Below are 23,481 nucleotides of genomic sequence, written 5' to 3'. Positions count from 1 at the left end.
ATGGAGGTAATGCACGGATTACTCACCAGTAATCTTCATTACTCATAGTCCTGCCTTGTCCACCCAGTCTATTTGAACAGGTCCATAACAAGAGGTTATTTTAAACTGAAGATGGACAGAGAAAGTGGATGTTATACAGAGGTAATGGGTGGAGCATCCATCGAAGAGAAACAGAAAGAGGATTCCTGCCTGGCAGGTGATCGCCCTCACAAGTACATACTGTGACGAGGGAGAGTATGACAAGGAGTGATGAAGATTACTGGAAGTAATCCCTCCCATCATTATCTGCTAGATTTACAAAGCCAGACATATTGTTGCCTTCCATTATTTTCTTGGTAATTCGGTAATTCCCTTGGGAGGGTGCCTCTACATGTTGACCGCTCTTTGATAATAATAATAATAATAATGATGAGAAAAAGTATTTCGTTCTGGACCACGTATTACTCTAGAGCATAGCAAAAAGACGCAAGAAATTGTCTGGCGATGCAGTGTTGCTCGTTATGGTTTTAACTTTCAGCCCATCTGTTTGCAGTTCTTAAGAACCACATTTTGTGCTCAGTCTGTGAATCACGCAGCATTGACAGAACAATCGCACAGATTAATAGTCTTGTGCTGTATTCATTAAGCCACCGGGCCAGTTGAAGGAACAGACCGGTGTGGGCTGAGCACATTCACAGCTGTTTTTCTGAAGTGACAAGTGGCCCACATCCCACCAAAATGACCATAGAAACAAGAATTGGCTGTGCAAACAGTTTGGTCTTTTGTGCTGATCTGGCAAAGGTATTTGCCAGGCACTGCCGCAATGGCATAATCTGGTCATTAAAAGGTAGCAGATGGAAATGGTGAGAGCCCCATGGCATAAGAATTTGCCAGGCACCGTCATCATATCAAATACCTAAACACAGTCGAAACTGTTGTCTTTGCTAATGCTTGTTTTTTTAAAGAAGAAATGCATAATGCTTATAAATCAAGTGGATAAAGGCAGACTTGGTTAAGACCTTTGTATTACACAAGTAGCACTTTTACAGCACTAATCAAACCACAAGCTCTTAGAAGACTGCTTTGAAAGAGTCCTTGCAGGCACTGTGAATGCAACGTTTGATTTCGCAGCTTGATAAAGTTAGCTCAAAGAGATCCCAGGGAGGAGTGCTTTGGGCTGGAAGAGGCCATAGGGATTAGCATAGCCATGGGCAGTCAATGGGTGGGTAAATAACCAAACACATTAAGCACTGTGTCCCTCATATGCCATCTCTCCAACGCTGTACTCCAGGCATTAATCGGGTTTACAGGTGGCACTAAAGCACCACCTTATAGCCAAAACTAAAAGCCAAAAAGGAGCCAGAGAGACATGATCATCTAAAAGAATTTGCACATGGGGCAGTTAAGAATCATAAAAGCCACACCTCTTCTGCACGTCTCGCTTCCCCCACCTCCTCTCCCCACAGACAATCCAGTGTCCAGTGAGTAAATCGGAGCCACTCCCTCACTGCCCATTTCCACCACACCCTCCGAATAATGCAGAAAAACAGCCAGGAGATTGCATTACCGAGCATGACATGGGCTGGGATTTGTCTTGATTAGAAGGGAGACACCGAACACCCAACACACCAACCCCAGACTGATCCCAGGGGATTACTGGGTGAACAGACACCAAACAGTGTAAAAAGGAAATGAAGAGGTGGCAAAGGTGAGCTGGGAACGACACATAAATCTTCCCTAAATCCAATTGGAAACAAAACTGAAAACCACAAAGAAAATGAGCAGTCTGAGCGCATGGCTCACAAACTTCAAATGGAGATAGAAAAGGGGCGTATTACAGAAACCCGGAGCCACCATTCTCATCAACCTTCCTTTATTCCTCTTCACAACATAACTGCCTCTCTATTCCCCTTGTCCCCTCCCCTTCCGCCCTCTTCCCCGTTTGTGTCCGTTCTTAAAGGGGCTGTGTCCCTTTTCAACCACGTACAACACCTCCCCCGTGCTTAACATGAAAGTCCAGTTACATCTGTTCGATGAGTCTCACTGGTCTCTTTATTGTTCCGAGTGGCCTCCCTGGGGATTCCCTGCTTTCACCAGTCGTTTCCAGAGGGGGTTCTGTTTCGTCTTCTCTGCTTGAACCTTCAGCAGCTGTTATCTCTTGTGTATCTGGCTCTTCGAGATATAGTCTCTTGAAGAATGATGAGTTTCAGGTGATGCCCCCTGGTTCTCCAGTCGCCGTGATCATGGGTCCCTTGATGGCTGTAATGACCCGAGGCTCTGGGCTGTAGCGCGTGTCTGTCGTCTTGCGTTGAGTTTGCCGGACTAGGACGGTTTGTCCTACCTGTAGTTGGTGTTCCTTTGCTCTCCTCTTCTTATCGGCCCACTGTTTATCTTTTCTCTTCTATTCGGCATCTCGTTCTCTGATAGTCGCATCTTCTTCCGGAGTGTAGTCGTCCCACCGGGGAATGCGCGTTCAGGGTTGGTATTTCACCATGAGTTAGGCGGGTGGCTTTCCCGTTGCGTCATGTTGAGTGTTTCGGTAGCTTCTGAGCATACTGCCGATGGCTTGCGTGTGGGGTGTCTGCTCTGCTACAGCCTTCTGTCTGGTCAGTTTGATGGTGGCCATAAATCGTTCCACCATCCCGTTGGCTTGGGGCCAGAGTGGTGTAATCTTCTGGTGGTGGAATCCCAAGTGGTCCGCGAGCCTCGCAAACTCTCGTCCTTGGAACGGGGATCCATTATCTGTCTTGACAATATTGGGGATGCCCCACTCGCTGAACACTTAGTCTACGATGGGTGCTGTTTCCGTGAATGACGTCGAAGGTATTTGCTTAACGAATGGGAACCTGGAGTATTCGTCTATTATCACTAGCAGATATCCCCCTTCTTCCAGGGATCCATAAAAGTCCATAGCAACTTTTTGCCAGGGCCTTGTTCGAAGTGTGGCTAGTTGGAGGGCGTTCGGGGTTGGCCCCTTTGCTGCAAGTTGGCAGGGTCTACAGTGTCTCAGCATATCTTCAACTATCACGTCCATGTAAGGAAACCAGACGTAGTTTCTGAGAATTCGTTTTGTGTTGTCAATCCCCCCCTGTGACCCTCAAGGGCTAGCGTTACCAGGGTCTCTTGGGGCTACTAGCCTGTTTCCGCGCAGCCATATGCCTTGGTCTGTGGCTATTAGTTCTTCGTGCACTTTGGCTAGCCGCTCAAGCTCTTTGTCTACTTCCTCCCCTTTGTTGCCTGTTTTTTGGCGCTCTCTCCATTTGTTGGAGCGAGTGAGACAGCGGCTTTGATCGTGGGGTCAGCCTTGCTCCTTTCTTCAAATGTTGCAGCTGAGATCGTCGTCGGCATGGCATTCGAGGACAGGTACGAGATGTAGTCAGCGGCTTCATGGGCTAGGCGTTCGTCTTTGTTCATCGTGGGGTGCCTGCACAGGTAGTCCGCCGGGTTGGCTTCTCCCCCGGGTTTGTGGACGATCAGGTAATCGTATTCCTGTAGTCTTATTCCCCAGCACTCTATTCTGGGTGGCATTTTGGTTTTGGGGGAACTTCCGGCCGGTGATAAAGTGGTGGTACTTCTCGCAGGCCCATACCGCGGCTAAGCTTTCTCTCTCCGCTTGCGAGTAGGCTCTTTCCGTGTGTGATAGAGCGCGGCTGGCGTATGCCACCACTGCGTGCCGGGGGTTGTCCTTGGCGTCCGTCTGGGCAAGGATGGCTCTGAGTCCTACTGGACTGGCGTCTACCGTAATGATGGTGTTCCACTCTGGGTGAAAATATGCCAGCTGACGGTTGTTGGTGAAGCTGTCTTTTATGGTCGTGAACGCTGCTTGGCAGGGTGCATCCCAGACAAAGGGTTGGTCCTTCTTCAGAAGGGTGTGGAGCGGGTCAGTGATTGTGGCATAGTTCAGGAGATAGCGTGCACAATACCATCCCTAAGAAAGAGCACAGTTCCGCCGTTGTCATGGGGGCTTGGAGGTTGGTAATGGCCTTTATCTTATCAGGGTCAGCTGTTATTCCTTTGTTGGAGAATATGTGCCCGAAGAACTTGAGGCTGGTCTTGTTGATGTCACATTTGGGTTCATTTAATGTCAATCCTGCTTCTTGGAGGGTCTTGCAGATGGTTATTAAGGCATTGTTGTGTTGTTCTTGGTCCTTCCCAAAGATCAAAATATCACTGTAATTTAGGGCATTAATTTCTGATGCTATTAGGCGTCTGATTGTCTCCTGAAAAATCTCTGCAGCAGATGATATACCAAAATTTAGTCTCTTGTATCTGAATAGTCCATCATGGGTTGCAAACGTGGTGATGGATCTTAAGTCTGGATCCAGGACGAGCTGGTGGTAACCCTGATTGAGATGCAGTTTTGAAAAGTACCTCGCCTGATTTAACCTGATAAGCAGGTCTTCCAGGCTTGGGCCTGGGTGCCTCCCCCTCTGGATGGCGGTATTTGGGATGCGCATATCGATACATATGCGTAGGCGTCCGTTGACTTTGGGCACTATTACTATTGTGAATACCCATGGCGTTGGTCCTTCTGCCTTCTCTATGATGTCGTTGAGGAGGAGGAGCTGGATCTTCTTTGACACTTGTTCCTGAAGGTGGAAGCCCACTTTACGGGGGTGTTGTGGCACCGGCGTGATGTTGTGGTCGATGTGTAGTTTGATGGGTGAGTTCTTGAGCATCCCCACTCCCTCAAATAGCTTGGGGAACTGATGTTTGAGGTCTCCTTTTGTGACTGGTCGGCCTGATATTGCCATGATGGTTTCTTGCGTTGAGGGGTGTCCCTTTATTATTTCCGATCGGTCATAATGTAGGTTAATCAGTGCCAAAGCGCTGCCAGTTCGGTAACTGAGGAGGCAGCGACCTATGGATGGGCTCTTAACGACGTGGATCGTGGACGTCACTGTGAGATTGCAGTGTGAGAAGTCACATTGAAATTGTCCCCTTGATGTCATAGATAGGGCTGCTCCCCACCGGAAGATATGTGTTCTGGATTCTCGAAGGGGGTACAGAGAGGCTATGTCACGGTACAGGTCTTCATTGATGACATTTCCCATCGCTCCTGTGTCGACCACAAACTTGTTCATGGTGTTCCCCATTTGAACTGTCACTTTAGGAGCTGAGGCGTCTTCTGGTCGACGCTGAGGAGTCGGACGTATTCCCTGTCGTAGCCATCTTGTAAGTAATAGGTTTGTTAGTCTTCCCCTAGTTGGTGTCTCGGTGGGGAGTTGGTGTATGGGTCTGTGTCCTGTGCATGAGGTGACAGGGGGTCCCCCGTGTATGTCGCTCCTTGTTCCGGTGTTAGCATTGGTTCTCGTTGGCGAGTGTCATACAGTTCATGATCCCTCCTGTCCGGCTCAATCTGGAGTCCATCCAGTGCCCTTACGGTGTTCGGGCGTTGATGGGAGTTCACGGGGTATGTCGGATTTCTTTCGACGGGGCGTTGTTGTATGTGTGTCTCTGTTGCGCGGCTGGCAGTTCGTTGGTGGGTTGAGCTTACCTCGGGAAGCTGTTCCTTGCACATCACTTGGAAGTGGTTTTCCATTCCACATCGTAGGCAGCACTGGCCAATGGCAGGGCATGGTCCTCTGTGTGGGTACTCGAACCCACAGCAGTAGCATTGACGGTCACCCTGAGTCCATTGGGTGGAGTATCTGGGAGTGCTTCTGTTCTGTGAGGCTGGGTATCGGGCATAGGGGCTTATGGCGGCGATGACGTCACCTTTTCTTGGATTTTCAATGGCTGCAGCCTGGACATCCACCCTTCCGTAAACTCTGGCCAAATCCAGTACCTCTTTCAGGGAGAGGGGCTTTTTTAGGAGGCGTTTCCTGAACATGGAGGATAGGCACCCTTCGATAATGCGGAGCCAGATAGCCTCGTCATCGTTAAAGTTGGCGAAGTCACACTTTATCTTTCCGCGGATGACGAATTCTCCTATAGATTCATGAGGGAGTGGACCACATTTAAACGTGTACCGCTCCTAATCACGATTGGGTGAGATGACAATTTTTTCATTAATCTTTTAGGAGTTTTGCATACGTGGTGCGGTCTTGTAGAGGAATTGTGCGTATGATGTTTTTAATTTCTCTCCCTTGACGTTGGCGAAAATGCTGAGTTTGTTGGGGGGTTCTTGTGTGCCGATGGCACCTACGAAGTCCTCGAATTCTTCCACCCACTCTTCCCATTGCTGGCCCTGGTCGTGGTGAGGATTGTGTGTGAATGGGCTTAGTCTTCTCATGAGACTGGCATGCGAGGTGAGGTTGGTATTGGCGACTGGTGGTGGCCCGACATCTGCAGCTGCCTGCGCCTGGTCTGTCATGATGGTCGTTTGATGGACTGTGGGTGGCCTGGTGCTGTTCGGGTCATTTTGCTGCGGGTTAGAGTCTTCCAGGTGGTCCCTGTTCTTTTTGTCGGTGGCGTGACCAGAGGTGCGGAGTCCCTCCTTCGGTGATGAATGGTGGTGGCGTTGGCGCGGTTGGTGGCGACGGCTACTGCAATTTTGTGTCCCTGTATGTCAATTTGGCTGGTGGGCGGTCCTCTCTTAATGTCTCTTTTAGGGTGCTGCTCTTAGGCACCGCCGTTACCCCTCCCGTTCCGTTTTGCATTGGTCGGGGCAGTCGGGGCGGTGCAGGATGCTGGGCGCTCCTGTGTGAGTTGGGCCTGGCTGGGGTTGGTTCCCCATTTAGTATTGCGTTGGCTGGGGGCAGCCGGGATGTTAGCAGGCCCTTGAGTATCCATCGATGTTCTAGTCATGCGCATGGATGCGGGCGGGCTGAGCTTGCTTACTTGGTTGGTTGGTTGACTGGCGTATCCTTCCGCCGACTGCTCCGCCGGTCGGGATGTTTCACGCTGGCTTTGCGGCGTCTGTCGCTCGTGGACTTCTACTTTCCCCCAGGGCACATGGGCCCTCTTCAGGCCAATGCTGCCTGGTCCACCGGAGCTGTGGGTGTCTCGGTGCGGGAGCTGTATTCGGGCACACGGGCCTACCCTTGGTTGCTGTAGTCCCTGGGCGCACAGGCCCACTTCAGGACACACGGCCCCGTTGATGCTGGGCAGACAGGCTCGCTGCAACGCTCACGGGCCCAACACTATTTGCTGGGCGCTCTGGCCCGCCGTAGTTCCTGGGCGCGTAGGCCCTCTTCAGGGCACACGGGCCCACCGCTACTGCAGGGAACACGGGCCCACCACTGGCTTTGGGCTCACAGTCTTGCTACAGGGTACGCAGGCCCACCGTTCTCGTCATGCGTACTGGCCCACCTTGATTGCCGATACGCCAGTTCGTTATGTGCTAGGCATGAGTCCTCGTCGGCCCTTTGTCGCCAGTTGTCGGGCAGCTTCAGCACTCAACATCCATGCGTATTACAGAAACACGGAGCCACCATTCTCATCAACCTTCCTTTATTCCTCTTCACAATGTAACTGCCCCTCTCCTCCCCTTGTCCCCTCCCCTTCCGCCCTCTTCCCGCTTCCCTGTGTGTGTCCGTTCTTAAAGGGGCTGTGTCCCTTTTCAACCATGTACAACACCTTCTTAAAGCCTTCCAGGGGAAGTCCCTACCCTACAGGGGAACAGCTTAGCCAGAGATTGGCCAAGAGGAGCATGTGAACAGGGAGCCCAATGGGAAGTGGGGGGTTGTGGGGAAGAGTGTTTGAAGGGGTTAGTCTGGGCTATACAAGTGCAGCCAGCCCAGAGGAGATTAAAAAGTGATTGCAGAGGCTCAGGTGGATCGGTAGTGGTCCAAGAGGGCAGCCGGACCGTGGAGTTTAGTGCAAAGGAGACTCTGGCAGTGTTCTGAAAGAGTGCAGGTAAGGTATTGTGTGTAGGAGAGAGTGGCACCACTTTCATATTTTATGGAGAGGAGGCATTAAAGGCGAGTGAAAGAGAAAGGTGTATAGTGATTAAGAGAGGGTGTGAGAGTGATTGTAAATGACAGAATGTGAGGCAGAAGAGTGGGGGGGGAGAAAGTGAAAGATGGTAGGAGTAATAGTGGGGAGGGTAGAGAGGAGGAAGTAAGGGGGAAGAGACATGCGGATAGAGTGGTAAGATCAGGAGACAGGAGCAGACACTGGTAATTGAGGGGAGAAGGAGTGCAGCTAGAGACAATGTGAGAGGAGAGAGGTGCAGGAAGTGAGGGTGGCAGAAGAGAAGTGAGAGGAGTAGGAGGGAGAAGGAGTGGAGAGTAGATAGGATGACAGAAGGAGTTTTAGAAGTGAGAAGATAAAGAGGAGGGTCATGGGTTTAGAGTAGGAGGAACACTGAGGGAGGCGAGAGGAGGAAGAGAAGAGCGCGAGAGAGCGCAAGTGGGGGGGGGGGCAGACAGTGGAGAAACCATGGTGAAATCAGTATGCTGATCACAGGGAGAAGATAATTTAGAAATTCCTGGAGGGAGCTAGGGAGAAAAGGAGACTCCTTTACGTTTCTCACCCAGATTAGAAAAGACCCACACAGTAGGGGATACCGTGCATTAGAATATGTTGAAGAACATTCTGGGGGCTAGGGTGGAGTGGGCCCACAGAGAGGTTGAGAGCGCTGCATCCTTCCCCAGACCAGTTTTTAATTTTATTTTAATGAAAGCACCATAAAACTACGGTGTGGATTTTTTAGGCCATCTGTGATATCAAATATAAATTAAAATATATTCTATAGATTCTTTAATACAGTAACACATCTGCATTTTTCTTCACATGCTTCATGACGGGACAATGAACTTAAATAATTAAACATGTGCCTCAATTTCATGCTATTATAGAACAACCATTAAAAATGTTCCAGGTTTTCCAGTTCTCGGATAAGAGGAATAATGCCATTTAATTTGTTCTGCCTCTGAAAATACAAGCATAACCAACTCTGCCTTTGCGTGGTCAGATTCTGTATTCAAATTAACACCGGTCAGATTGCTCATGCTCCAAAAATCAGCCAACTCTCACTTTCATTCCCATAATAACCCATTGTTTGGATTAGACATTGCTGCTCAAGTCATGTTATGTTTTCAAAAGACACATTCAAGGGACACCCAGTATGCAAAGATCCATACATACCAGTCAAAAGAATCTATAAAAGTCAGAATATGTGGGTTGGTGAAGCATTGTTCCTTACACAATTCCACACCGATCACCATTCTGCACCAAATTTTGCATAGTTACCAATAAGGACACTCTGGAGGTTAATGACTACATGACATTTGGACCCCCCCTTCCCTTTCTCCGGATTTCCACACATGAGACGGTTGCCCGATATTGGCTAAACAACAATATGGTCATAGAAGGACGGGTGCCAACCCGAGGAACAAAACTTGAGGTCCTTAGAGGAACTAGACAACCACATTTCAAGGCTCTAGGATGCACAGTGAGATATTTGCACTGCACCACGCCAGGGTGAGGCGATGGTGGGGAAAGAGCACACCAACACTCGCCTCACCCAAATGTCTGCTCCAGGGTATGGTATGCGCCCATTCTCAGTGAAGTTACTTCAGGGTGCAAAGTACATCAAAGCGAATCGGAACAGCGACCTACAGGGTCATTGATTTTCAACATAAGATGAGAGTGCATCATGCCAATTTCTGCTGGTTGTATATAAAAAGAAATGCATTCTTTTTAACAAAAAGGTTCTTTCAGATTTAAATGCAAATGCAACAGTATCTTCGTTTCCTTACAAGAGATACTGCACACAACCCTAAAAGTAAATTTCAGATTTAAAAAAAAAAAAAAAAGTTTTTTTTTAACACTTTTTTTTAGATTTAATAAGCAATGGTCTACTGCATAATCAAATATAAATCCTGGAACATGCGATTTCGGGTCTACATGCGTTCACGCTACTCGTGTTATGATTAATCACACAAGGTGCATGTGTCTTCAGGGCCAAATATTCTAGCACATACACATTAATAAAATACAAAAATGGAAAATAAATGTAATGCATCAAATAAATCAAACAAAATAAAAAAGACAAAACAAAGTGTTTGTTAGGCCGTTATTAGTGCATTATAGGTTTGGTAACTACATTTTGTTAAAAGTAATCATTACTTTTTTTGTTGGTATTCAAATATCTTTTGTGTAAAGTGGTTGTATTTGAACATCCCAACTCAGACTTTCCAACAATGTATGCATGTACTAATATATAGAAATGTATTCAAAATAACTACCACAAAATACATAAGATGTCCAAATGCAAATACTTCGGACAGAATTTGAGTTCCAAAATGTTTTAATGAAAGTCCCGATTACTTTTAAAGAAAATTAACTGTTTAATCTATAAGACATAAATAACAATGATTCAACCAAAACATTGCTTTTGCTCCTTTTGTTTAACATTGGTTTTGCTCTCATTTTATTTTTGCTATATTTGTTTACATATATTTTCCCTTTTCAATTTTACAAATGTGTGTGTGTTAAAATATTAGGACTTGAGAAGTACGGACCTTGTTTGATTGATAGCACAAGAAGCGGGAGAAGGTGTAGGCCAAAATTCATTATGTTGCAGGATTTATGTACGATTATGCAACCTGTGGCTGTCCCGATGCTTTGGTCTATTACTACCATGAACCCACACTACTGACTACTGCGTAGGGCTAATGGGACTTGTAGTCAAAAACATCTGTAGAGCCAAAGGTTGCAGACCCCTACAGTAGACTATTGCTTTATTAAATGTCACAAATGCTATATGCAATAACAAACTTCATTTTCTAATGTGAAAGACACTTTTAGAGTTCACTTGGCAAGTAAAGAATGATCTATTGTTGCTTTGGACACTGAAGGAGAGTTAGGAATAAGACAAAATTATCTTCTAGAAAGAATACATCTTGTACATATGCAGCATTTCACACTGGGAGTACCTTGGATGTGCGTTTTTGGTGTTGCTGTATTTCAACAACACAGGTGATGCTTACAAAGATATCCCAGTGCACCTCCTTTGAACTTGAATCTGTCTTTTCTACAAACTTAATTAAATAAATGGTGCAGTATCCCCCTGTACTACCAGTAGTAATTTTCTTTATTTTGGCACCAAGGCCATAAAAGCACAAAGATCACAAAACAAACGAAACAGTAACAATTAAAATACCCAATAAAATTAAAAGCAATAAAATATTTTTAGATCAGACATAAACCATTTACAGAGTACGTTTCTTTCTCAGACACCAAGGATTTTTTAAGTGCGATTGAGTTTGGATCAACGCACTGTTTACTGCCAGTAAAATAGTCTGAAATCCATCATGTGTGAAAATATTACATACGGGTTGAGTTGGTGGGCAGAGGTGCAAGAACAAACTACCTTAACTTAACATTTTATTCCAAAAAAGTGCTATAAATATCAATTTGTACCACTTTAGAAAAGCTTCTTCAGCTCAGTTCACCAACAGGCAACATCACAATCTTGTTTAACAAAAGTGATAAAAACCTGTAGGGACACAAAGGAGTGTAGGGACACAGAGGAGGCAGTAAATCATGGCAAAGGGGATTCATGTGGAGAATACAGACATCAAATGGCTGGTGCACATTAAAAATGGAAATGCATATTTTTGCAGTAAGCACGTGTTTAAAATGCTAAGGGTTCAGGGCAACGGATCATCTGTCCGGGTTTGCACTGTGCACATACTAACCTAAACTTAATCCATTAACACCCTTACCCCATAATTGCTAACATGTCTTTAACAAATCAGTGCAAAGCAGGCTCAGATGAGATGTCAAAATGAGGTGCTTTTAAAACGTGCAAGCACAGTTTACTGGCTGTGGTTTCATTACACGAACAGCTGCGAAAATATGCATTGTTGAGAAAGCACCATTGTGTGCAGGAAATTATTGTTGTAAATCTATTCAAGGGGAAAATACTGAGGCCAGATTGGGTGATGGTGCACGTCAGGAACAGAGGCCGGTTCTAGTGAGATTGACAGGGATAGCACTCAAATTCAGGAGACAGGGGGGGTGTCGACAGACGAACAGCAGTCAGATGAGCCGGAGACTGGCAAGAATCGTACAGAGGGGCAAAGCTTTTCCTGCCAGACAGCAGGCTGAGGACACGGGCTAGGAACAGGAGAGCAGACATCCTGGCAGAGAGGTTGTGTCCTTCTATGTGGACTGCCTGAGTGTGCAGAGGTTGCAACACTTCTGCAAGCTGGCAGTACAACAAAGAGGGGCTTCCTGTGCCAACAGTGCAGGAACCTCGCCAATAGACAAGATGAATATAAGTGGTAAGTGAGGAGTTAGCAAGGCAGGGAAACATATTTTGCATGCAATGCTGAATGCTCAAAACAGTTTCTTCAATTATCCATAGAAAATAAAGAAGCGTTTGGTTGCTGTGAATTTCTGTCTCTCTTTATCTCTTTCAAACTGTGTTCTTGCCAATTCCTCTAGCTGCAAGGTCGCGGTAAGACAATATGCGGGGATCTGTCAGTGGGTGTAACTTTGTATTGTAAACATTGGTTTCTATTTTCTCTTTTGTATCCCAGTTATACCATGTGACATGTGTTCTGAATAGATCCAAATAACAACGTACATAAAAATGTTTCTAAAAACTGGAACTATTTGGGTTGGAATGTTCTGTGCACAAATGCGCGCATTATCTCTGTTCATTTTACCACAGGCGATATAATCAGAAATAAACTTGTGGTTTTTATAGTAAATAAGTTTAGAGGTGTGATGTATGGGTATCCAATAACGTGCTTGTTGCAAACTGTTGTGTGATTTGGCTGATAATGCATAGCTCAGAATTGTAAATAAGTTGCTGAGGAAAGACAGTGACACTGTCAAAATACAATAGGTCTGGTCATTTTCTTTGGGGAGGACCTGAGATTTTCAGGGGAGCATTATTACTCTGAGGGCAGCATTACCATAATAACACCATACCAATACCACGCGATTCGATGCATCTCCCCAGATAAAATCCCTAACACCACAGCCTCCCACTTTCCCACCAGCACAAAATGTATGTGAATTTTTTTTTTTGTATAATATCATGCAGAGTTTTAATCACTGCGATGTATCAATACAAGTAGCAGCTCCAAGTGGCGAAGAACATGCTCACCAAAGACGCGTCATCATAATACACCAGTCCACTGCAACAGATCCCAGCCCACACTAGAGTGCTGCAGGACACCTCCTCACAAGTACCCTACCCAATGGGCATCACTATCAAGACATTACCCCAACACAAAATCAATGGACTGGGCAGCATGCAACCAAAAGGCGCGCTTGAAAGCGACATTGGACAATTCCCCATTACAGAGTATCTTCCATACTCAGTTGCAGTAGTTTCTACAAAACAACCAACACTAACAAATGCGCTGCGATGCAGAAAGATTGAATAATGAACATACCAATTGAAACCAATGCCCATTTACATTATGTTGAAAGAACTCTGGTAGGGAGTTAAAGCTCTCTTGCCAGAGCAAAAAAGATGTCATTACAAGGGTAACTTACATTATTAATTATGTAAATGACCTCTACAATAATATAGAAACCTGGATGGATCTAAATTGGATGTGCTTAAACAGTAATAAGACCTAGCTGATGGTATTTGGTTCCAACTAGGCTTGTGCTAAATTTACACCAGAATATCATTCTTTCAAGATCAAAGAATCATATATTGAGGTATCGAGCAAGGTCAAAAGCCTGGGCACGACATTAAGCGTCCTTGAACTCAGATGCTCAAGCTATATATTTAAGCTAAAACTGCTCGTACTACATTAGACTGTTAAGGGCAATTAAACCCTTCCTTAATGAGAAAAACTGCACGACAATTGCCAGAGCAACCATCTTATCACGCCTGGACTACGGGAATGCAATCCTTGTTGGAGCAAGTAAACAAAGTGTGCCGTAATATCAACTGATCCAAAACAACGCAATCAGAATTATCAAACAAAAAACAAGATCAGAGCACATCAGTGAAACCAGGCACCAACTATACTGGTTGAAGATCAAAGATCATGTACTTTTCAAGTCACTAACGTTGACCCACAAGTGTCTCTATGGCAAAGCACTGGCGTACCCAAAATCTAAAATAGCCAGCTATAACCCAATCAAGCTCCAAGATCAGAAGCCCAGGGTCTTATAGCAATAACGACACACAAGAAAGCAAACGGTCTGGGAAGAGCCTTCCCAAACCGTGCAGCTGCAAGCTGGAACAAACTAACCCTGAGCATTAGACTGGAATCCAACCTTCTCATATTCAGAAAAAAAAACGAAAAACTATTTAAATAAACTCAGAATATGAAACCGACTTCTCCCGTTACGTTGACATACTGCTCATTTTTTGTACTGGTACCCCAAGTGTCTTGTCTACATTGTATTTGTCTTCATGTCCAAACGTGTCTCTCTGTTGTGCCCCAATGCCTGCAGTGCATTACAAATAAATAAATAAATAATTCAACCAGCAGATGATCACATCCCCATAGTCATGTGGCTAAACCTGCTATTTATCATACTACAAAAATGACAAATAGGAGTCTGTTTGTTCAGGTATTGATTGCACACTAGTCAGTCCATTGAGGTTGATATTCATACCCGGTTGAAGTCCTTGAAGTGGAATTCTTTGAAGATGGCATCTCTCCCATCAAGTTCATTCCATCCTACAGACCGTAGGGTGGGTAAAAGCTGCTCCCTTTCTTCACCGCTCAGCTGATGTGCCTTGCCAGCCTAGAAATAGGGGGGAGGGAAAATAAAGGAGTTGGTGAAAAAAATATAAATTATTATGCAGTTTCAACTTTAATTTGTACAGAGTCACGGTTGTTAGATGCCTATTAGATTCAATTTGGTTAAACAATAACGTCACATCAAAATTATTCAATTGTATTTTTTATTCCATTCAATTCTTTTTCACGCACAACACTTAGCTGTTTGACTCTGGCAACAAACCCTCATCCAGAAACAAAATGGCTGTTTGGGTCACTGATATTTTATTGTACACATACGTAAAAAATAAAAATCATACGCTGGCAACAAATGCTACAGCAAAATAGGTTTGTGCCATTTCAAAGCAGCACTTGACAGCAAAAAAAAAAAAAAAATAAATAAATAAAAATAAAATCGCAGCTGCTTTAGGATCCAAGGCAAAAGTTAGTTGTTGAATGTATTGCTATCCAATAAATAACTCAGAGGGTAGAATGATTTTACAGTGAAAGATCATGTAAACTGATGTTAAACAAAGTATTATTGAAAAACGAATTTAGCAAATGCAAAGGAGCTGCCGTATGTATGCTGCCATGTAAAAGAGAATATATTAAACTGTATAATTTGAAATGTATTCTACAAGGAAATGGAGAGAATATTAATTGCAGATCATGTGAGATGTTTAGTAGATTTATCAACAGAACAGTGTATTAAGACATGTTAACTAAAGGCAAGGTAAATAGCACATTTCTGCTACATTAGACAGGCTCTTGTGTAGATGTATGTACTGTGGACTTTGCCTTAGATAGTTGGTAAACTTTGGTTTACCTACACTATATATTAATGGAAGGGTCAGCCTTCTTGATACCAGGAATACACAGACCCCTTACATTCACTCCCCCCCCCATTTAATGGCAAATCTGTGCGCATCCTGTACAAAGGCCAGTGTATAAATTCAAAATCCAGGGTGTTCATGGTCTGATTTTGTGAAGATGATCGGGCGTTCAATGTCTAGTGAATTAGCTCAGTGAATTCTTAACAGCAAAGGCCTATAACAGGCCCAGATCTTCAACACTTGAAGAGCAATAAGTCCAAAAGGTAGAGGACATCTGCCTTACAGAATATCTGTCTCGGCACATAACAATGGGTCAGGATGGACACACGCCACTCCTTCTCCGCCCCCCCCCTCCCAAAAGCTGGATTTACAGTAAAATGTGCACCAAAAATGCACTTGAAAATAAGCGAGAAAATCTAGTTTTAGAACGTCTGATTCAAAAATGCAAATTGATCTTTTTCATACTCGAGTCCTAGTAACATGCATATAAAAAGACTATTAAAGAAGCGTGAATTTTCAAGTTTGCATATTTTGTATACATTGCATCACAAAAATATAAGCAATCTGCTCAGATTCAGAGTATTCTTGCTAATCTAAATAAACATTTCTTATTAATGGCATGGGCCGAACCACAGGTTATCAAGGAAATACATATTTCACTCCAAATTTGATTTTCTATTCCTAAAGGGAGGGCTACCTTATAGCCAACACATCCCCTTTTGCGCAGAGGTTTCAGTGGGCCAGAGGAAGGCACTAGTGGGTGCGAGTAAGTGAAGGAGCATAGCACCGGCTCTGCCCCATCCAAAAGCGGCATATCAAATGATGATGGATGCATGGAGTTTGCTAGGTATTTAAACAAGCACATAGGAAGCGAGGAGAGTTTTGGGGAATACGTAAACTAAGAGAGCCTGTCTGGCTGGAAAAGCAGATGTGATACCTATGTATCTGAAGGAAAAACAAGGCCATTTCCACATCGGGATGAATGCAGAGGCCTTTCCCATTTATAAGCAATGTCACTGAAGGGGGGTGGAGGGGGTATATTTCAAGGCATGTATGCTTTGTGATTGACAAACTGTTTTGTTTCAAACTTTATACTAAGAATCGTTTAGTCTTTTTGAACCATAAAACAAATGTCCATTTGTAGGTTTATAGTGAAGAGAAGGTCTTCTTTTCTCTAGTAAATCATTTTTATATGTATGGACATTTGTGTATATTGTGAATGTAAACATAAGTGAAACAAACAGCAGGATGGTTGAGTTTTCTTTTCTGTAGACAAATGGACTGTATTTAGGTGGAATAGTGTGGGGGCCTTCCCAAACATGTCGGAACAATCTTATATTCCTGCTTATTTTTTTTAAATAAAACACAAATTTCAGATGAAAAAACAGCCCGTTTCTTGTCCAAGATCATCGGGTGGGATTGTCGTGGTCGAGAGTCCTAGATCAGGGATATTCCTCTGTAAAATGAATGAAAAGACTAGACCTGCAAAGATATTCCATAGCCAGACGTCATTACACTGCTCACCAATAATACAGGAATGATATTTAGAACACAAATGCTCACAGGTCAGGGTACTTTTGAAGAAATTAGTAAATACTTCACACAAATCATTTTAAAATTCTGCCCAAAGTAGAAACAAGTCACCTGCAAGAAGTGTGTGAATTTATGTTATGATAGTGATATCATATGATAGTTTATTTATATAGCGCCTATACACAATGTGTTTCAAAGCGCTTCAAGGCAAGGGAGGGAACAAGGGAAAATATGACATTCTTACATGCCATGAACAGTAAGGATGTGAAATTAACTATCGTACTCGGCCTGATGACATTTCAGATAGTGCAAGAGCTAAGACATAGATATGGAAGGGGGGGGGGGGGGGAGTGGGAAGGATATGGAAACAGACAGGCGACTACCGTATTAGGCCTGACGCCATTTGTGGTAGAGCCGGAGAAAAACAAAAAGGTGAGGGAGAGGGGTGCAGAAAGGGAGGGGAGGAACAAAACAAGTGACTATCGTACTAGGCCTGGCAACGTTTCAGATAGTGCTGGAGGGAGGGGGGGAAACAGTAAGGGGATGGGGGAGCGACAGACGAGGTTGCTATCATACTAGGTCCAGGGACAAATCTGATCTGAAGAAAATAAGGGGAGGAGATAGGAAAAGGGAGAGTGGACGAGAGAACAGAGTAAGCAGTCAAAAAGAGTGGAGAAGCAAGAGGGGAGAGCGAATACAACTGCAGAAGCCAGTAGTAACACATAATGTTGCAAGCCAGGATACAAGATGAAGATGGGAAGGGCATGATTCAGGGTCACCATGAGTACAAGACGCAAAGGAAGTCCAGCATGAGAGTTGAGAAAGGGTAATGCACCGTGAATCAATGAAGTTCATAAAAGTAAAATCCAGCATTGGCCAAAAGACAGTGAAGCCAGAATGTAGCAGGACCGACTCCTGTGTGCGGGAAGGGGGGGGGGCACAAGGGACAACACGGGGGACCAGTGAGGGTGTGGATGGCCTGTGGGGACAGAGCGTGTAAACACATGTTGGTGCATGCTTACCTGCCGTTTTAGCAGGGGTGTGGGTCCTGGCTCCTCCTGGTCCGAACAGGAATTGCTGTTTTCTTTGACTGCGCTTCACTTGGACGCCCGGGCGATAGACGCCCTTGATCTAAGAGTTAAGAGCAGGAAGGAAGAGGCAGGGCTAAGAAGGTGGGTGGTGCTTTATGCCAGGTGACCTCTATCCACCGACACCTGCTCCCCATCTGCAAAGGAAAAGAGGCTGGAGGGCTCCTTAAGTAGGGAAAAGAACGGCAACCAGGAATGCACCAGGTGGGCGGGGCTTAGGCCAGGTGACCTAGAGCCACGTTAAAATTACAATCTCGTTAATTGCTGTATTTTGCCATTAAAATGAAAATAACCACTTCAGTCAAAGATGGGTGTGTTAAATTTGTGTTCAAGCTAAATTTAAGAATTGCTCTTGAAAACAATGAAAATTTGGTCAAATAAATTACTATGTTAACAGTTTCTTGAACCAATTGGATCAGAACAGTAACCCTAGCTTGCCTTAACTCTGTAGCCCAGAATACAAAATGTTTTTGCTGTTCAGGTGTATAACATTGCAAACAGTCTTAAATTTGAGGTAAAAACAGTTGTCGAGATTTGTGCACATGAACTGGCCAGACACCATCGCAAAACGTATAGCAAGAACTCCCTTTACCACAATAGTTCATGGTACTTATTTCTCAGTTACATATGCAGTGATAAAAAACACACCTCTCCGTATTCAGAACATTCTTGAATCTGAATATAGAATCTCAACAAATTCACATTTTAATATTGAGAATTATAAGAAAAAAAGTCTTCAGTCCAATATTGGCTCCCCATGCCTGAGGATGGGGGCTAGGTCATAGCGGACACCTCCTTCGGACAGAGAATTCAATTGACCAATGGGGGACGTAGAAGGGCTTTGGGAGTGCAATGAAGTACATTGTCCAGTCTGTAATGCCAAGCTAGCATAACAAATCCCAGGGTTTATACAAACCTAACATGCATTGCTACTCTAGTATACAAGTCACTGCCCACGTCAACACTGCACCCAACCACAGAGTCATCCCTTTGTCACAGCTGATCTCATACCTTCTTTACCGTAGGGACCATTTTAAAAATGAGCTTTTGTTAAAACGACTGAATATGGTTATATTTTGATTGCTACAAGATTGGGCATGCCAACTCTCAGATTGTAGCATTTAAATCAGCACTGACCCAGGTGATGAGCCTGACACTATAGCAGCCTCTTTTCCCCCCTGAACTGGAGGCTCAGTCCAGCCCTTTGAGATGAGTAGCGGTACCCTGGAGATAGATGGGGATGCAGATTTTATTCATACCTCAATAATCAAGATGACACAAATAGTATGGCAGAGGTTGGTCTGTTTTAATATCAAGTATCTAAAACAGGGATTACAACGAACATAAGCAATTGATCGATACTCTAACTACTTCATAAAAAACTTGGGCTTTTGTACCCAAAAGTGGTCATCACGGACTTACTTACCTGCATCATTACCAATGTCATCCTACGTGGCAAACTACAAAAACCTATCGGGAGGTGGGATTGGTTCCAAGTGAATAACTAAGCATAGGTTCTATATCTGTATGGAGTAATGGAAAGAGGTAATTGGGTAGTTATCAGGTGGGGCAACTAAGCCCTCCCCTAAAATGGCCACTATGAATGTCACTAAATGTACTAAGTCCCATTGGCTACACATACCATAGGACCGCCCCACCGCCCCCCCCCCCCCCGTAACTACGTGGTCCTCTCCAATTGGTTGGCTTCGAACTACCCGTCAGTACTTTTCCGCCTACGTGAGCAGCACGCAGACTGAACAATCAGGTGCGGGTGAGCTTGTTTTAGCAACAGCTTCCCACCAATTAAGATATCATCCATCATCACCTCAATTGTCCAGTGTTAATAAGTGCTTTGAAGTTGTCCTTGAGTTTGTACTGTTGGAGTATGGGCACTTGCCGGCCTCCATGCTTCGGTGTGATCATCTCGTTCGTCCAACTTCCTTCCATCACATGACTGGACACCATAAAATTGAGCGTTTTAGTGTATTTTATTTTATTTTCAATGGTCCTTTGATGTCTTTTGTTTTTGCTTGACCTCTTTGAACAGGAGCTTCTGTTCTTTCACGTTAATTGTATTGAATGTCAGCCAAATCTAGTTTGGTAAGACCTTGGCTTTCTTGGCTCAGTAACTCCTTAGCTGAGCTTTTATGCTGTTTAATTCAATTGCTTTTCTTGACTGCAACACTGAAATGAGGCCTTCTGTTTTGTTCAGTACCGCTTATATACGTAGCAGAAACATTCATCCTTTCTTAGTCCATATGTCTATAGAGGTGTACATGTTGGTGCTTGCCGCAGTCTAATCTATTTTAAAGAATATGGCTAGCTTCATGATTGATTTGCTTCTTGCGTTTCATTGCATCTGTACACGTTTAAACTAATTAAGTATCTTCATCAGGTCTGTGGCATAAGTTTCTCCATCTTGATCCCAAGATGTTACTTATCCATGGTACCTTCTTGTGCTTTATGAATCGTCTGCCTCTCTTGTCCGATTAGCTTTCTATATTGGTGTCGATTCACCTTTGTATGACATCACCATTCATTTTGCCCCATTTAATTTCTCTGCTTCTTCAGGAATCTTGTTCAAATGGCCATCGTATTGTCTTGGATGTAGGTATGTTTTCCTCAATGGGTACTTTACCTCCCATATTCTCTTAGGTATAGGTATTCTTATGGGTACTGCACCGAGTCCACACTCTTTTTTTGCTGGTTTAACTGTTCAGGTAATGTAGGCGGGGCAGTTGGAGTGAGGGTACTTGGCTCCTCCTCTACACCCCCATGATGGTTCGTTGTTGAAAGGTTAGATATACACCTTGACAGGTGCAAGGTTCAAAGCCCACATCTCAACACATATCCATACTATCCCCAAAATCGAACCAAGCTATACTCCCTTTTTTTACAGATCGGCCCTTCATTTGACAAGGGCAGACCAGATTTGCATTAATATTATTAGATATGTATTATCAATCTACCTCTCCTAGTACAGATAATACCTCTAGTCCACATCGACTCCACACATCGGCCCCTTTGTGTGGGCAGGAGCCCCCAACTCCTTCACTTGTTGCAGAGCAGCGCGGCCCAGCAACCCACTTGTTAAGTCCTGTGGGCTCTGCAGAGTACACACTTGTAACAGATTTTAAAGAACAATTTGTCCTAGAAATCTTGTATCGAGCGCCAACATTGCACTGTGATGCATTATTTACCTGGCTCTGCTTCATCGAGTAGAACGGATGCGGAGTCCCGTTTTGGCATCTTTATCCCCAGTAGCCTGATGCTACCAAGTGCATAATAACATCAGAAACAACCTACAAAATGGCTGATTTTTTTGTTGCTCAGTGAGAGGTCCACTGTGCCTCCTACCTTGATGCTGCTCCCTGGCGATTGGCCACTGGTCTCTACTAAGAGCCAATAGCAGTGTAGGTGTAAGCCAGGCCACGTAATCGAAGACCCAGTTTCCAAGGCCCCTGTCCGTGGCTGCAGGAGTGCGAGCATGCAGAGTCTGCCCATCTTATTCAGACACAGACAGCAGGAAGAAGTTCCACACACACCACGGTAAGGAGACATGGCCCACCTCAGTCACCAACTATCAACGTGCAGCTGAACACGCACTTTCCTGTGCTCCAATGCCTCGCCCCGTTAACACTAACTCTCCTTGCTATGCGTCTCTGCCAGTACCTTTAAGCCTACCCAGGGTACATCGGAACGATTAAGCCTTCCTCTTTGATTTATTCTCCTTCCTCCCCCAGTGCACTAAAGTAAACACAGACCTAAGATGAGAAACCTGGCGTGAAAGTCTAAATATCATTGCACCTACCATGTGCTATCATTAAAAAAATGCATCACGCTATATCCACTTGATGCACATCATCCTGCTTTGCTGTCCCCTACCCGACTTGCATTTAGAAATGCCTGTATGGAACCACACTCTGCCCCCTTCCGTCTAGCACCTAGATTTGCCTTTGCTGTACTGTATTCAGCTGTCCCCCCATATGATCTGCACATAGAAGTGCCTATATTGATTTGAACTTTGCTGCCCCTTGCTTGATCCGCATTTAGAAGTGTCCATTTGAATTGTATTTTGCTGTCTCCTACTTGATTTGCATTTAGTAGTACCCACAATGAATTATATTTCAGTGTCCTCTCATGATCTGCATTTAAGTGCCTGTGCGAGCAGTACTTCAATGTCTCCACTCAACTTGTATTTAGGAGGGCCTGCGTCAACTCTACTCTGCTGTCCCCTACTAGGCTTGCATTTAGAAATACCTGTATGGAACCACACACTGCAGCATCCCCTTGACTTGCCAACTTGGTTGTAGACGTGCCATTTGAGTAATTGATCCTGCTGTTGTGTTCCCTGGATAAACTACTCTTAGACACACCCTGCCATCAAGAATACTCGGGAGTGCCCCCTTGACCTTTTGTATCTTGCCGCCTCTCAGGTCACTGCCACAATGCACCGATCTACTACGGCCTGGCACCATCAAGATATGGATAGCCAGAAACCAACAATCAGCTTTACCATCCCTCTTCACCACAACATTCCCAACCATAAACGCACCATAATGCTAAAAATGTTACATTCAACTCCCACACTATCCCACCAACATTCTTCCTGCCCTATACCCCGCATGCCAATTTCCTAGTTATCTCATCGGACAGAGAACCTAAGCACTCGCCTTGCCTTAGCCAAACCAAGTCCCAAGATCATCACCTTCAAATTCTTATCTAGCCTAAATCTGTTGTGCCCATTGTCACCTGGAACCTCAGACTAAGGTCTCGACTAGCCACGTGCTGGTAACTGCTGCCAACTACTACCCAATTGACCACCAGGAAAAATACACACTAACTCAAGAGCCACCCTCCCAAACCCTAGGAAAGTTCATCAACCACCCCGCCAATCACCTATGGCACCTCGAAGGACACTACCTTTAACCATTGCAACTTGGAAGGACACCACCTTCAACCTACTGGCCACTAGGGGTAACCAGCTTGATACTTCACCAAACGCCACTGATAACCCCAATGAACTAACCACCTCGGCCCAAGGTCTACGGAAGTCCAACGCCATCGCCTCACTGCCTCACCTCCACCAAAACCCAGTACATCATCAGCCTCATCTATAACCCTACACACTTCAAGCCTACTAGCCTCGACGCACTCACCAAGTTCTGAAATTAACCCAGCCAACAGAGACAGGGTAAACTCATAAGTATCTACTCCTCAAGGGTGCACTTATCAATGCAAGACCGATCCCGGCCCATGCGCTTGATATCGCCGACCTTATCACTAACAAAAAACCTTGATTTCCTAGCCATCACCAATACATGGCTTCCATGCAGCAGCTGATCCAGCTCCCCTCCTGACCATCCCTGAAAGTTACACTATCTTCAGGACAGACAGGTCGCCAAGAGAGGAGGAGGAGTAGCACTTATTGCTAAGAACCAGCTCCTCCTA

The 23,481-nt window shown here is 44.8% G+C and overlaps 1 protein-coding gene across 1 annotated transcript in view; it reads right to left on the bottom strand.

Annotated features, from left to right (window-relative positions):
- The window catches only part of PCBD1 (pterin-4 alpha-carbinolamine dehydratase 1), a 147,487-nt gene that overhangs the window by 70,940 nt on the left and 53,066 nt on the right, over nt 1–23,481 (bottom strand). Inside the window, exon 2 of the mRNA XM_069610735.1 lies at nt 14,470–14,601. Within this exon, the coding sequence (XP_069466836.1) occupies nt 14,470–14,601 (132 nt within the window). The remainder of the gene's footprint in view (nt 1–14,469; nt 14,602–23,481) is intronic.

The sequence above is a fragment of the Ambystoma mexicanum genome, chromosome 8, assembly GCF_040938575.1.
Source record: "Ambystoma mexicanum isolate Mex_15411 chromosome 8, UKY_AmexF1_1, whole genome shotgun sequence".
Taxonomy (NCBI): Eukaryota; Metazoa; Chordata; class Amphibia; order Caudata; family Ambystomatidae; genus Ambystoma; species Ambystoma mexicanum.
This window is presented reverse-complemented; position numbering and strand designations above follow the sequence as displayed.